The sequence below is a fragment of the Nilaparvata lugens genome, chromosome 6 (genome assembly GCF_014356525.2).
Source record: "Nilaparvata lugens isolate BPH chromosome 6, ASM1435652v1, whole genome shotgun sequence".
Classification (NCBI taxonomy): Eukaryota; Metazoa; Arthropoda; class Insecta; order Hemiptera; family Delphacidae; genus Nilaparvata; species Nilaparvata lugens.
Genome location: NC_052509.1, coordinates 23,443,652 through 23,458,449, shown reverse-complemented (window position 1 = coordinate 23,458,449; position 14,798 = coordinate 23,443,652). Strand labels below are relative to the sequence as shown.

The 14,798-nt window shown below is 33.6% G+C and overlaps 1 protein-coding gene across 3 annotated transcripts; it reads right to left on the bottom strand.

Annotated features, from left to right (window-relative positions):
• Positions 1 to 2,822: 2,822 nt before the first annotated feature.
• Positions 2,823 to 10,656, bottom strand: LOC120351843. Of its 3 annotated transcripts, XM_039430464.1 has the most exons (5): positions 10,489 to 10,656; positions 6,699 to 6,798; positions 3,835 to 3,936; positions 3,530 to 3,685; positions 2,823 to 3,001 (listed from the first exon to the last, which is right to left on the bottom strand). In XM_039430464.1, exons 3-5 carry the CDS (start codon positions 3,913 to 3,915, stop codon positions 2,945 to 2,947), a joined length of 294 nt encoding a protein of 97 aa, XP_039286398.1. In that variant the 5' UTR covers positions 3,916 to 3,936; positions 6,699 to 6,798; positions 10,489 to 10,656; the 3' UTR covers positions 2,823 to 2,944. The 3 variants fall into 3 exon arrangements, 1 of the variants encoding a protein (XP_039286398.1); XR_005571574.1 differs by lacking the exons at positions 3,530 to 3,685; positions 10,489 to 10,656 and adding an exon at positions 8,824 to 9,190; XR_005571573.1 differs by lacking the exons at positions 2,823 to 3,001; positions 10,489 to 10,656 and adding an exon at positions 8,824 to 9,190 and having other exon boundaries at positions 3,328 to 3,685.
• Positions 10,657 to 14,798: the final 4,142 nt, after the last annotated feature.

Here is a 14,798-nt window from a genome sequence, read left to right as displayed (position 1 = left end):
TTTTATATGTTGACAAATAATACAAGACATCCTAGTGTTTAAATAAGATACCATATTTTAAATTATGTTTTTCTAGTACACACACATACACAAATATCAAACATAACACTTGAATTGAAATGAATTATTTATCACAAATAGAATCCAATCATATTTCTAGACTGCCACTGAGTGATTTTGAAATGCTGAAATATAATTTATAATTTTGCAAGTTGTTCTTTTAAAAATTAATAGGACAATAATTATTATGATAACGTAACCTGAATTGATGACGGTTGTGTGTCGCCTATTATAATTTGGACTATAAGCAATCAACCAACACATTCAACCTTCTTCTTTATTTTATGTTTTTCCTTCTTTCCTGTCATCTCCGGAATGTGATGTGCGTGCCAAGTGGATAAATGGAACAAAAGACAATCGCAGTGTGCCTTATTACGAAAGTACAATCGCAGTTAAGCCTATCCGCTCCACTATATGAGAATTGAGATAAGCACAGTGAGTTTGTGTAGTAGAGTGGTGGACTTGTCATCACTGAACAATACGAGAAACTTGCTGGCAAAATATTTCGTCTAGCGGAACGTAGTCCACCTACGGTAAATCTCTTAACACCCACTCTGCTATTATTTAATACAATGCCAGAAAATAATGTACAATTTGTTATGTAATATTATGCTTATCTGAGTAATAGTACTTATCAAACCAAGTTCTTGTTGTTTCACTAACATTACTTATGAAGATGTTTTATATCACTGCATCAAGGATAATACATTTGTCTGCCAAATAATTGTATCAACATACTTCGGCTTGTGTTATTGTATCGTCCGTATTGTGAACTCATTATATAGAGACTTGAAAAGTTATTGAGGTTATACAGTCGACACCTCACTTCCAAAAAATAAAATCTGGTGTAGCGCTCTCACACAACTTTCCTTGCCGTTAGTGTTCACGCGCTTCTCAAGTCTGCTATTCCAAGATCTGAGCCAGCTGGTGACATGACAATAACGCTGGAGACACACGAGGTCTGCTATCTCTTCATAGTGAATGATTTAATACAATCAACAGTTGACAACAGTTTGCAATTATTGATTAATCACATTTTCTCGAATTTGAAGCTTATTTTCAATTTTAGGTGAAAATGTTACAAAACATTAATTGTAGAGATTTTCATGCTCAATCTTTTCCACCAAAATTTTTGTTCAAATTGTATCTGTTAAATTTTTGTTTCTTGAAATTTAGAAATTGAGGTAACTCAATTTTTTTTGAAAAGCTTACCCAGTCTGTATCACTCATGTCATATGGAGTCAATTTATTGAGAATTCAGCTCTGAAAACACTCGATGACAAGTCTATTTTCAAATTCACTGTAGTGGGTGGAAATTGTTTTTCTTACAACTTACAAAATTCTAAAAATATTAAATATTCGACGCTTTCTGTTATTGTGGTTACAAGAAAAAAGGACTGATTATTATTTCTTTAAAATCTTGAAGCAATCCTTTAATAAATTGAATGCATATCTGTAATTTTTCTCATCATATAGCAGTAATTCTAATTATACCGTCATCATTAATCGGCTGTCAATCCAAAGCCCGATAATGTCTGTGCCCTGATGACTGCTATGTCCACTATTGACACGTGAGCTAATACTGAACATCGGTAGCTGCATTGCTTACATAACTCCTGTAGCGTTCATGGAGCCCTAACAATAGACGTTTTAAAAGTGTCTATATTGAAAACGTGATGTATTCTGTTTTACTTTTGGGTCACTACTGATAAACAATAAGCGATTTTGAAACTTTGGTCACCCTCATTCAATATTTAAGTTGCTTCAATAATCAAATATGGACACAACTCCATTCATGGGGACAGATTGCGTTGCCAACGACCTCTTTGTGGTTCAACAAAATCATACCTAGGCTATGTTTTGTCTGATATCTATATTATTGTCTACAGCTTGACGTCTGGCTGAGTATTCAGTGTTCACGTACATGATCCAGTTCTAATAGTCATTGTAGTCACTAGTACTCATCAATATTCATTGCCACCAGGCTTGTTGAAAGCTTTGGAGCGTTGGATGAACATGAAGGTAATAATATTATAATGTTTCAACGATTTGAACAGTTATGGTGTCATTCATTCTACTGTAAAGCTTAAGCTGTTCTTCAAAAGAAGTCTTACCTGTGGAACCAAGCCAGTGGAAGAGTAAAACTAGAGCCAAAAATTTGAAACAATGGGAGATAGAAAGAGCGAAAGAAGAAGTAATATAAAAACTTAGGAGTTGAACAGATGGGATGCTCTTGACAATCGCACTGAGCAATGCTCTTTATTGAGAACTTTCCTGTGCTCTCATTTGTGAATTCCGAGACTAAAAATCATCAGTCCTACTTTCAAAACAGAATCTACTCTGCTATTATTCAACCTATCACAGATACTTTTCATGATCAATTGTCATGAATTCTTTTACTAATGACATATAAGTTAAAATGTGAATTTTTGTTCATAAAAGAGTGTTATCGGTTTTGAAAGATTACATTGATCTTATGGGACCAGAACAAAAGTTGACCAGAACTAAAATGCGAAAAAAATATTTTGCCGTCCTCATCTAACAGGGAGTAGGTTTAGAAGAACAAGAAACATAATTCCAAATCGATGTACAGTAACAATAAATGCATGACACTCTTATTAATTTCTGTTCCATCAATAATAATTATTGATATTGATGAAAAACCATAATATACATTGACTCACTTGGAATCGAAGTATAAATTTGAGTTTACTCTAAAATACACACTTCAAATTATAAATTCACAACCACAAATTCGCTTAGATCTTTATCGCTATAAATCCATTGTTAGTAATACATGTATTATGTATATCAAAGTTTGGGCACATTAGCAGATTCCTCAAAATCCTTCTTTATCGAATTTCATCAGTATTGTCTGACAGCACTAAGTTGATTTTCTGCTGTACATTATATTACCATAAGTGAAAGCAGCCTTCATGATCTGAAAATTGAAAGTAAAGTGAGTATATCAGTTGTGCAAGAAGCAAGAAGGGAAAATCATGAATAAGGTATTTCTTCAGCACAATAGAAATTCATGAGATTTTTTTTTTTAATAATGCCCGAAATGATTATTATCTACAGCCAATTTCTTCAAGTCAATCACAGAAATCGTTGTCATGCAGTACATAATAAAATGGTGGAATAACAAAATAAAATGTTTTCAGAACTAAGTTCAAAAGCGTGACACCTCTGTCACCATCACTTCCCTCTCGCTCTATTTTGCTGGAGAATTGGTAACGAGATTCTTTTCTTGTACAGATTCATCTAACATCATAACAAGAAAGGGCCACTTCATTTTGATCAAACCTGTACCAAATTAGAGCGACTGCAGTGATAGTGGAAGAGAGTGAGAGAGGATGAGTGAGTCAGAGCGAGAGAGGATTGATTTCTTATGACTGTCTCGCTGGATTAGTTGTAGATTAGCCTATACAATACTGAAATTTGAAGAAGTACAGATAATCAGACTGACATCTTTGTATGATGTTAGGTTCAGGACATAAAGGCTGTATGGTTTTATTTCGATGTCAGTATTAGCTTTTATCATCATTATGAGTAACGTCCGCTTGAACCAGATCGGTTTGCCTATCCACTGAAGCTTGGCTAGTCCTCGTCGGAATAGATCATTCTGTGAAAAAAATAAATAAAAACATTGAGAACATTCAATTGATAACGTTCAATTGAAATATTATATGAGAAAAATCCTCTGCAGATAACACATTAAAAATATATCATAATATTAGTTTTAAAGTTTATGATGAATATTGTATTATTTACCTGATTTGTAACACGCTGTCCTATGTAATAAACCAGAAGTAATAGAGTCGTGTAGGTTGAGCATAATAGTAGGTAGCTCATGACTATGATGTTACTTTATGCCTGTCGACAAAGGAATTATTATTTGTATTTCTGTTCCATTCAAATAACTAAGTGTCTAAATAGAAACTTTGTAAAGAAGCTTTGAGTTTAAAAGGTGTTCCACTTCAGGTTATTGAGCTAAATAACTAACTTATATATAATATACCAGGTGTAAAACACTATTCATTTTTACTTTCCTTGCCCTATTACCGTGGGTAAGGAAAGTATTGCTTTCCAAAAAAGATTAAGGTACCCTAATTTCAAGTTTTCTATACGTTTCCATGTCCCCTAGTCCAAAAACATGATTTTTGGGTGTTGGTGTGTGTGTGTGTGTGTGTGTGTATGTGTGTGTGTGAAATTTTAAACTTAAGGTTCTTTTACCATGAGGATTCGACAATAAGAAATTCAATGAAATTGAATTCAAAATGGGGGATAATTACTAAAAAACCATGTTTTTCACGGTTTTCTCGAAAACGGCTCTAACGATTCTCTTCAAATTAATACCATGTTAAACATTTAAATATTTAAATATTAATGCTATTTATGAGTCCTATCAACTGACATGAGTCTCATTTCTGGAAAAATTGCAGGAGCTTCGTAATATCCTTGAGAAAAATGGCGGATAATCACTAAAAAATCTGGTTTGGTACACTCACACAACTTTCCTTGCTCATTGAAATGTTAGCCTCATTCTCAAACGAGAAGAATTTAGGGGAATAACATAATGACGACTGGCGGTAATTAGGAACTACGATCAGACTACTCTATTTATGTGTATATATAATTGTTTTCAGAGTTCTTTTTCCTTTGTGTAAAATGTGAAATTCGATGATTTTTTCTGAAGTCGTCAAAACAGCTGTTCTACAGATGAAATATCTCGACTATTGTGTTCTTTTTATAAACTGCTCTACCTACCTACCTCATGCACGAGAAGGAGGTTACAAAGTCCATTTCTCTAGGTTGGGGTGGACCCCCCATTAGTTTCTCAGGAGGGAGACTCATGCCAGTTGATAGAGCGATAAATAACTATACAGGGTATGAATTTGAAAAAATCGGTCGAGTCATTTTTAAGAAAATCGTGAAAAACATGGTTTTTTAGTAATTATCCGCCATTTTTCTCAAGAATATTACGGAACTCCTGCAATTTTTCCAGAAATGAGACTCATGTCAGTCGATAGGGCTCATGAATCCATGGTATAAATTTGGTATAAAGCTATCCATGGTATAAATTTGAAGAGAATCGTTCTAGCCGTTTTCGAGAAAACCGTGAAAAATATGGTTTTTCAGTGATTATCCGCCCTTTTTCTTAAGAATATTACGGAACTTCTGCGATTTTCTCAGAAATGAGACTGATGTCAGTTGATAGGGCTTATGAATAGCTATCCATGGTATGAATTTGAAGAAAATCGTTAGAGCCGTTTTCGAGAAAACCGTGAAAAACATGGTTTTTTTAGTAATTATCCGCCATTTTTTCCGCCATCTTGAATTGAATTTTATTGAATTCCTTATTGTCGGATCCTCATGGTAAACCTTAAGTTTAATATTTCAAGTCAATCGGTTAATTAGGAATGGAGTTATAGTGTTCACAGACATACACACATACACATACACATACACACACACACACATACACACACAGACCAACACCCAAAAATCATGTTTTTGGACTCAGGGGACCTTGAAACGTATAGAAAACTTGAAATTAGGGTACCTTAATTTTTTTTGGAAAGCAATACTCTCCTTACCTATGGTAATAGGGCAAGGAAAGTAAAAACCATGTTTTTCACGGTTTTCTCGAAAACAGCTCTAATGATTTTCTTCAAATTTATACCATAGATTTATAAGCCCTATCAACTGACATGAGTCTCATTCTATGGGAAAATTGCAGGAGCTCCGTAATATTCTTGAGAAAAATGGCGGATAATTACTAAAAAAACATGTTTTTCACGATTTTCTCAAAAATGACTTGACCGATTTTTTTCAAATTCATACCCTCTATAGTTATTTATCAGCTCTATCAACTGGCATGAACCTCCTTTTTTGGGAAACTAATGGGGGGTCCACCCCATCCTTCAGAAATGGACTTTGTAACCATTTGTTTTGACGACTTTTGAAAAAAATCATCGGATCTCACAATTTACACAAAGGAAAAAGTACTCTGAAAACAATTATATATACACATATACAGAAGTCTGATCGTAGTTTAAAATATGTTGCAGCCAATCGTCATTATGTTATTCCCCTGAATTATTCTCGATTAAGAATAAGTTCAATGAGCAAGGAAAGCTGTGTGAGTGTACTACCACACCAGATTTTTTCAATATCATCTTTTGAAATGATTCATATCTATGGTTTTTTGCAAATTGATCTCTTTGTTGCCAAGTTGTATGTGGGTATTTTCACATGTTTGCTAGAACTATTTGAATCACAGGTACTGGTGGATTTTCAGATCTTATCCAACATCAATGAAATCCAATGATTGCAGATTGCAAAAAATCCAATGAATATCTTATATAAAAAAGTGAGTGATGCTAAGCAGAGAGCTCCAAATATTTGTCATTAGTTTGCAATGATAATATATTAACATGTAAGTAAATTTGTTAATTGAATTAAAAATGTGACGAAGTAGTGTGTGATTACATAACCTCAACTTTTGGACAACATTAACATTTTATCAAAATTTTTGGAGAGAAATAGTACAGGCTTAGCCTAGTTTTTCCTCCAATGTCATAATTGTATTATGATTATAGTGCTTTATTCAATAGATGAAAGAATTATGTTACCTGTAACATGAAGTAAAAAAGAGAGCATGTATCCATACTTATTAGGACACTTAATGCAAGTATTCCGTATTCGAAGCATTTTACACAACTTTTCACGGATCTGAATTAAAAAAAGAAGCAAAAAAAACAATTTTTCAATATTCATAGTAGTTATAGGCATCAAAGCTGATATAGTACAATATTTTACTAATAAGCTTTCCTCACCAATAACATTTACGCAATGCTGACAGTATAAAAGTAAATCTTACAAGGATGTATTCATATTTTTCCTGAAATTTGACTAAAACGTTTTTGTTTACAGCTACTATCATGATGAATGGATTTTGTGGCAAGAGTCATTCAATGCTGTTCAAATTACAAGTATCTTGATTAAGACATTAAAGATGGTTAACTGACATTTAAGTAAGATAAGTAAGTGATAAGTACAACTGACTGATAAGAGTAAGGTTCGTAATATTAGCCAAGTTAGTGACAAAGAGGTTATAAAGCTATTTGCCTATATACAATCTTATCTGGGATATGGGATTAGAATTTGGGGTGGATCTTATTCTAATCATATAGATAACATTTTTGTCATTCAAAACTCCCTAATCAAAGTCATACTAGGAAAGCCTAGACGCTATCCGAGTGGAAATCTTCATTTTGAATTCAAGGTTCTAACTGTAAGGGAGTTGTATATTGAAATTCTCATAACTTATCTCTTTTCTGTACAGGGCTACTTGGCAGTCTTGACTTGAAAATGACATCAATGTGAAACATGTTGTGATAAAGTAATTCAAAAATGGTACTGAGATTTTTATTTTTTCCATTCCCATAACTTATATGAACAAACATAAATATCTATTCAATTTGCGTGAATCTATATATATAATCTTCGTCCCTCATCCATCACTTTTCAGGTTGCTGACACTAATTTATCTATCTGCTGAAGACAGTTCTCATACATTGTATCAAAACTCACAAATAAAATTTCTCGTCAATTGATCAGCAATAAGTTGAGTAAAAACTGTATTATTATTCTAATGTAATTCTCATTTCTAAGTTTTTCCCTATTGTTATTATTACTAAGGATGAATAAACAATTTTGATTTGATTTGAATTAATATTCTACGTTTTAATTTATTATTGTATTCATGTTGGAACACTCCCCTTACTCTCACTCAACTTAGTCACCAAGTGAGTGAGATTCTACTTCTTCGATACTTTTATCACCATGTGTAGAAAACGATTGCAATTCACTTTTCCTCCACCTAATGTCTTATATACTTACTTTACTCTCTGGAACATAATGGTAAATTCATCCTCGAGATCAATAAACTAAAAAATTCCCTAGAGAGTAAAAGTAAGCCCATTTGAATAAAATGGGAAGCAACTTATTTTATCTCTCCCTATCATTTTCATGATTTACTTATTGTATAAATCAATAGAGAATGAAGAAATTCTATTCGGGAAGCTCACATTGGGAATAGGGTGAAAGGTCAGAGTTCAGATGAGAAACCATGAAGAGTTGTCATTGAGCCAACTGGATTCGAGACCTCAGCCAGAAATATGATCAACTTATGAAAGAAACGTTTGTATGCTGCATTTATTACATACTTAATATCAGTAGAATATACAAATAAGAAAAATATACATATTATTTGCAAGTATTTGATGTTATTCGAATATTTTTCATCAGCTAATCAAATCTGGAACGCGAACCATCATTCGAGCCATCGAAGTCTGCCATCATTTTCATAAGACGCTCATCTTTGTTACTACTTTTGCTGACAAATAGCGCTGTTGTCAGTGAGCTTTGCCAGTCCTTACAACCTTTTTGCTTTAGCCGGGACTGACAGTTTAACGTCTCTATGAGAGTTACCTGGCTGGAAATATTCGGTCATGTCTGGTTGGGAAATCAGGAACTCTAGGGACCCTGAAGTTATAAACATTAATGGGGCCTTAAAAAATCAATAGGGCCCAAATGGGGCCGGAAACATTAATAGATAGGGCCAGTTCGAAACCACATTATGGGCAAGTGCACATTATTCTGAGAATCAATTAGGTGGATAAAAAATAAAGTCTTCTCAGTATTCATTACTACCATGATTGAGTATTTTCTATAAATCTTCTTCTACTATCTCACCTGTTAAGATGCTGGTGAGATCTAACCAGGAGTCTCATATCTTCTCGAAGCTTTTCTGTTCGTGCATTATCAGTGTTGAAGAACCCATTATTTCTCGCTTGTTCAATATTTTTGTCATAAAAGTCAAGTGATGAAGAACTTGGATAGTTCTCAGCTATATGATCTATGATAATGTACATCGCCTCAAAGTTTGTCAATATTTTTTGGGAACATTGGAACAGGGCGCAGTTTATGAAATAACCTTCCATATGAAGTATAGCTGTTAGAAAAACTTGCAACACGAATATGTAAACGAGAAAATCTGTCTGGTCGACGTCGGGCGGAATATATGCGACGAAAGGAGTTGGCTTGCCTCTCATCGATCTACCTCCAAAAATAACTTTGCTAAATCAAAAATGGCGTATCTGGTTGTTATTCCAGCCATACATGATATGGTCAATATGTTGAATAAACGGCCCGTCTGTTCTAAATGACTCCTGTTGTTCTCGTAATGCTGTTTTATGTCTCTCCATTTTTGTTCGTTGTAATCCAGACGATAGCAGTCGATGAGGTACTCTTCCTCAATTGTCTCAGTCAATCTTATGCCTGCTTGTGGTTGCTGGAATCGCTTGTACATACTTGTGTACAAGTATGCCAACGTTACAAAGTCTTTTGCTGCTAGAACACATTTTTCCACGTTGTCTTTTTCATTCAAGAATACCAGGAGAATGTTTGACAGCACCAGAAACTCAGTGATAGTAAACAAGATGAAATTGAGAGAACTGTTGGCTCCATCGTAGCGGAGCAAATTGATGAACTTGCGCATGAAATCGGTGCTGTGCAATAATATCTATGAGGTGGAAAAGAGATTTCGTTCGATTATAACATGTTTGATAATATCAAATACTAAATATTAGATACTACAAAGAAATTATATGGAACTAGAATCATTATTCACTATAAATAACAATAACACGTTACACTGTTATATAGGATAAGCTCGAGATTATTAAAGAAGACTCTATTTTGGCTTATTTCAGTGTGTGAATTTGAACATATTGAAGAAGTTGGAAATGTCTTTTTCTCAGCTTCGGCTCTAGATGTCTGCACGTTTTTCTCATGAGAACAGAAATGTAAGTGAAAAATAATTGATAGAAAACGATGAAAAACTACACACATTTGCACCAATACTGTTAATAAAAATAAACTGTATTATTTGGGTGAGATCCAGTTAAATATTATTATTCAGAGAACAGGAATATTTTCTGTATATAAATTTAGATTGGTGTTTTCCAGTCTGATTATACTCTAGTTTTGTTCATGAACCCTCTTCAATTGGTAGGGTGTTAGCTGGCTAGCTGGGTTATTTTTCAGCAATCATTCCTTGAAGAAAACTTACATTCTTATTTTGTGCTCAGAAAAAAAGTTCATCCCTTGAAGTGTCTTGGAGTGTCCATAAAATATAGTATACTTCAATAACTTACTCCAGCCTCCTGTTTCTCTCCTGGGTAAGCCTATTATTGAACACAAATCTTCCCAACTCTTGAGCTCTACTCTTGATCGCTTATCATTCCAGAGAAACTTACAGGAGAATAGTTTATAGACCGTATACATTATTGAACAGAGTTCCTATCTGTTCCCCTCATGAAACTAAAAATATTAGAAAAAATAGATCAATGTACTTACCATTTTTTTATCTAATACTTCAGCTATTCTAGTTCTGAAACAATGTAAATGGAAAGTTTCAATGATAATAAACTCTTTTATCAATTTTCCCAGCTGATGCTTAGAACTTCTCAAACTCTCATCAATTTTATTGAATAAAATATCAGGGACCGATCTTCGCTCTGGAGTACAAAAGCATGAAAAACTCATTACGAAAGAAGAAATTATAATAATATTCATACAGAAGTGTTCTATCTAATCACAGTGAATTGAGATTAATTCCCAGAGGAATGCAAAAATTTCCCTCACAAAGGCCCAGTTGCACAAAAACCGGTTAAATTTTAATCCTGATTAATTTCACGTGAACTAAATCTGAGAAGACCATTTCAAAAAGATGGATCTACTGTAATTAATCAGGATTGAAAATAACCCAGGTTTTTTGCAACTGGCACTAAGTACCTGATTGAATGATTACAAGAGTTCAGAAGCTGAGTCATAATTTTGACACAGTCCCACACACATGAACTCGCTCACTCACTCTTATCACCAACAGACGACGAAATAATTACTATCAGCTGTTTTTCCAAGGATGAATAATAATTATCCTTTTAATGTCCTTCAGCGAGTTTTCCCAGCGATGAGACCTAGTGCAATCGAATCTTTATATTATAAACCTTTTATGTTCTGAATTTCTTAAGAATCGTTAGAGCCGTTTTCGTGATCCAGTGAAATACAAACATCTAAACATATAAACATATAAACAGAAGCTGCTCGTTTAATAGTATAGGATGTACAACCAATCTGCTGCAACGTATGGAAATGATTTTCTTGACATAAATCAATGAAACTAATGGAATGGACCAATAATTTTTTTACATGAAATAATAAGTGATTAGATTATGTTGATTCGAGTGAATCTGTAGAAATGTGTATTAATAATGAGAACTACAGAAGCAATACAAAGATACGGCACGAAAAGGCGCATGTATAACGATGCTCTGACAGTGGACAGTGAAGTCTAAAAAATAATGAGAAAGTCTAAATATACTGAGAGGGAATCAAGGACTCAGTATCATCAATCGATCAATAATAATTAATTTCTAAAAAATACAGCTACTTGAAACAAGCTGGTTTTAGTGCAATATGAACATATTTCTGTTTTATAAAAAACATTATGGAACTCAATTACTCACTTCTCAACAGATCAAAATATCTAGCCTATTGTAAGTTCAAATTTGATAGGTACATCCACGTTCCGGCGTCTTCCAGCGTGATTCTTCGTTCCCTAACCTTTCTCAAGAACGAAAATGAACAGAAAAGGTTCAAATCTTAGTTTAGCAAAGCTCTTATCTACATAATTATGTGCTTCATTCTGGGGTTTCAAATCTATGGTATAGCTTCCCCTGGAGCTAGCTTCGCTCACTCGTCTGGACCCATGACTGAATAATCGAGAAATGAGACCAGCAGGTTGACCTGCATTTTTCATTTGAGATTTAGATCTATCTAAATGGAATTTGTGTACATTCCACTTGCTTGATTTGAAATTCAGTATATTTCAAGTTATGCCATAAAATCAATACTCTTCCCTATTTGATATCGTAGAAATACATACCCTCATAGACACTATCACCTTCATACTCTTATTAATACTTACAGACCCTTTTCACATTGAGATACAAGTCTGAGTTGCCACTGGAACACCAATAGTGTGTGAGGCAAGTTGCAGTACCAATGGTGGTGTCTCAGAGGTGACCAACCTGGCAACCAGAAAGAGACACCAACTGACCGCCAGAATTTGGTAGCCTTTACTGACTGGGTAGCTGGTGTCCCTAATATGATGGATGCGAAATGCCCACACGACTTGCTCGAGTAAAAAAATTTCGTATAATATCAAAATATTGACGTTTGAAGGTATAAACTTAACCTCCCCATTAAAACAATGTTTCAGATTATTTAGACAGATTATTGAAATCAACCCAATCTGAGATCCTCACCCTGTCATGGTCAACGTTGGCATTCACGCACAAACGAAAACGTACCTTTGAGAAGATTTGTATCGTCAACCTCTTCCAATTAACGTTTTTTCTCTGCAAGATTGTTGACTCACTTATTCACACCCCTTCAGTGTCACTCCACTATTAGACCAGTTCTACCCCGGTGCTCTGGTAGATGTTTGACAAACTGTCAAAATGCATAGCTTCATTCCTTTCAAAGGAATGATTACTGATTCTAGTCTTAGATTCATATTATCACCCAAACACTATATTTATCTTCACAAAAATATTTCAGTTATAATGAGACCGTCATTACAGGAGCTGCCAGCTATAATTTCAGTAAATTATCACTTTCAAAGTCTGATCACTTTCTTATTCCAGAGATTACACTTTTCTAGGCAAAATAACAGGCAACTTGGAATACTTCGCAAATTGGTTTTTGCTAATAGTGGTGCTCAAATTAATTCTATATTTGTCCTTGGGTAGGGCTACTATATGATAGCACTCAACATGTTGCCAATTTTTTAAACTTGAACTAATTTATATAGCGCTTTGATCAATTCCCCAATTCACTATTAAAAGGCCTTTAAACATGAGCTCGTTTGAACTAACACTCACAGTAATGATGTTCTTGGAGGTCTTGTAGAGTAAATTAATTATTTCCAATAATTAATTATGCAGGTCCTTGTCATCTCTGCTGGGCTCGCGCGTGGTCCAGATTTCTTATAAATTTCTCTCAGTATTATAAATATATTTATGGGAACCGATTACAATTAAGAACTCTTTAACAACACTGAGTTCACAGATAAACAAACATCAATTACAAATATTTTACATTTAGAAAAGGGATTGGCTTGTAATTTTAAAATTTAATAGGAAGAAAGAACCCTAATTTCCATGTGTGTCCTCACAGATCGGGATCACAAGCCAAAGAGGAAATGATTTTCAGAAAAATTTCATCTCTTCCTTGAACGATTTGTAAGCTTCCTTCTGATTGGCTTTCTAATTTTAGTAAGACTCAATACAATTGGTTACTTCAGATTCAGGGTTTCTTCAACTTTGTTATAGAAAGATAAATAAAAAGTTTTTATATAAATAAATGGAGTGATTGCCTTAGATTATTCCAATAAATAAATCTTGATACCCTAAAGTAGTGTACTGTACATTTAATTTTTTATATGAGCTTTGTGTACTCTTGGTTTTTGTACTTTTTTAGATTGTAGTAAATACTCATGCAGTAATTAATAATAGTTGTTCCTATTCATTTACATAAACCTTCCCTAGTATATATAATACATCTTTTGTGAGTAAACTTTATAATTCAACTTATACTGGTTGATTGAGCAATCAGCTGATTCGTTAGGTATCGATTCAAATAACTACTATCGATTTATCTTAGATCGATTGATTCATTTTAAAACATAAACAAACATTTCTAACCTCAAATGTACATGCAAACTTTTATTTTCTATGATCTGCCAATAATAAATAAGCTGCTTTATAATTTTTAATTCTGCCAATGAATCCTCATTATTGTTGAATTACAATTTTGCATGATTTTCTTATCGCTTTAGATAATATGATTACTCTTTATCACTAATAACATTCGATTCTACTTGAGTGGTACTTTGACTAGGCTATCTTTCCTTTCTATTTTATAATTCTATTAAAGCTCAATAGTTCATTTCAAAAATATTTTGTGCTGCTAAAATACCACGTGACAATATGTAAATTTAAATTTTATTCAGGTAATCTCTTATTTTTCAGAAGCTGGCAACAATAATGATAATTCTTCAACAGAACCCTATTTAGAGGCTGATTTGAATAAAGAATTGAGTACACCATGTAATGATACCATGTACATTCAATGCACAAATGAAGACAAAGAACCACTACAAGAAAATCATGGTAAGATAGAAAACTCATTTTTTCGTCACCATGTCACTTAGTACCGTAGTTGTATTTAATGGTCTGTTGTAATTTTCTAATAGACTTCAAATTCATCCAGATTTCCAAGTCACTAAGAGTGATATTGGGAATGAATAGCATAGCTTGTTTCTGGAAATGTAACGCAATTATTACCTAGCCTAGCCATTCAGGAATGATCGTTGAATAGGCTACTTAATAAGATATGTTAGGTGAAAGATACTTTCAAAACATAGGTAAACTCAGTTTTGAACCACATGTGCAAATAAAATTTATACTCGTCTGAATCTTCCTATTTATCAAGGGTTCTGTATTTATCAATCTACAGTCAGCAACGACTATTATAAATCATAAATCATTGTATTTACCCAATTTTTTGTTCCAGGAAATGATGCACTGTCATTGTCACAA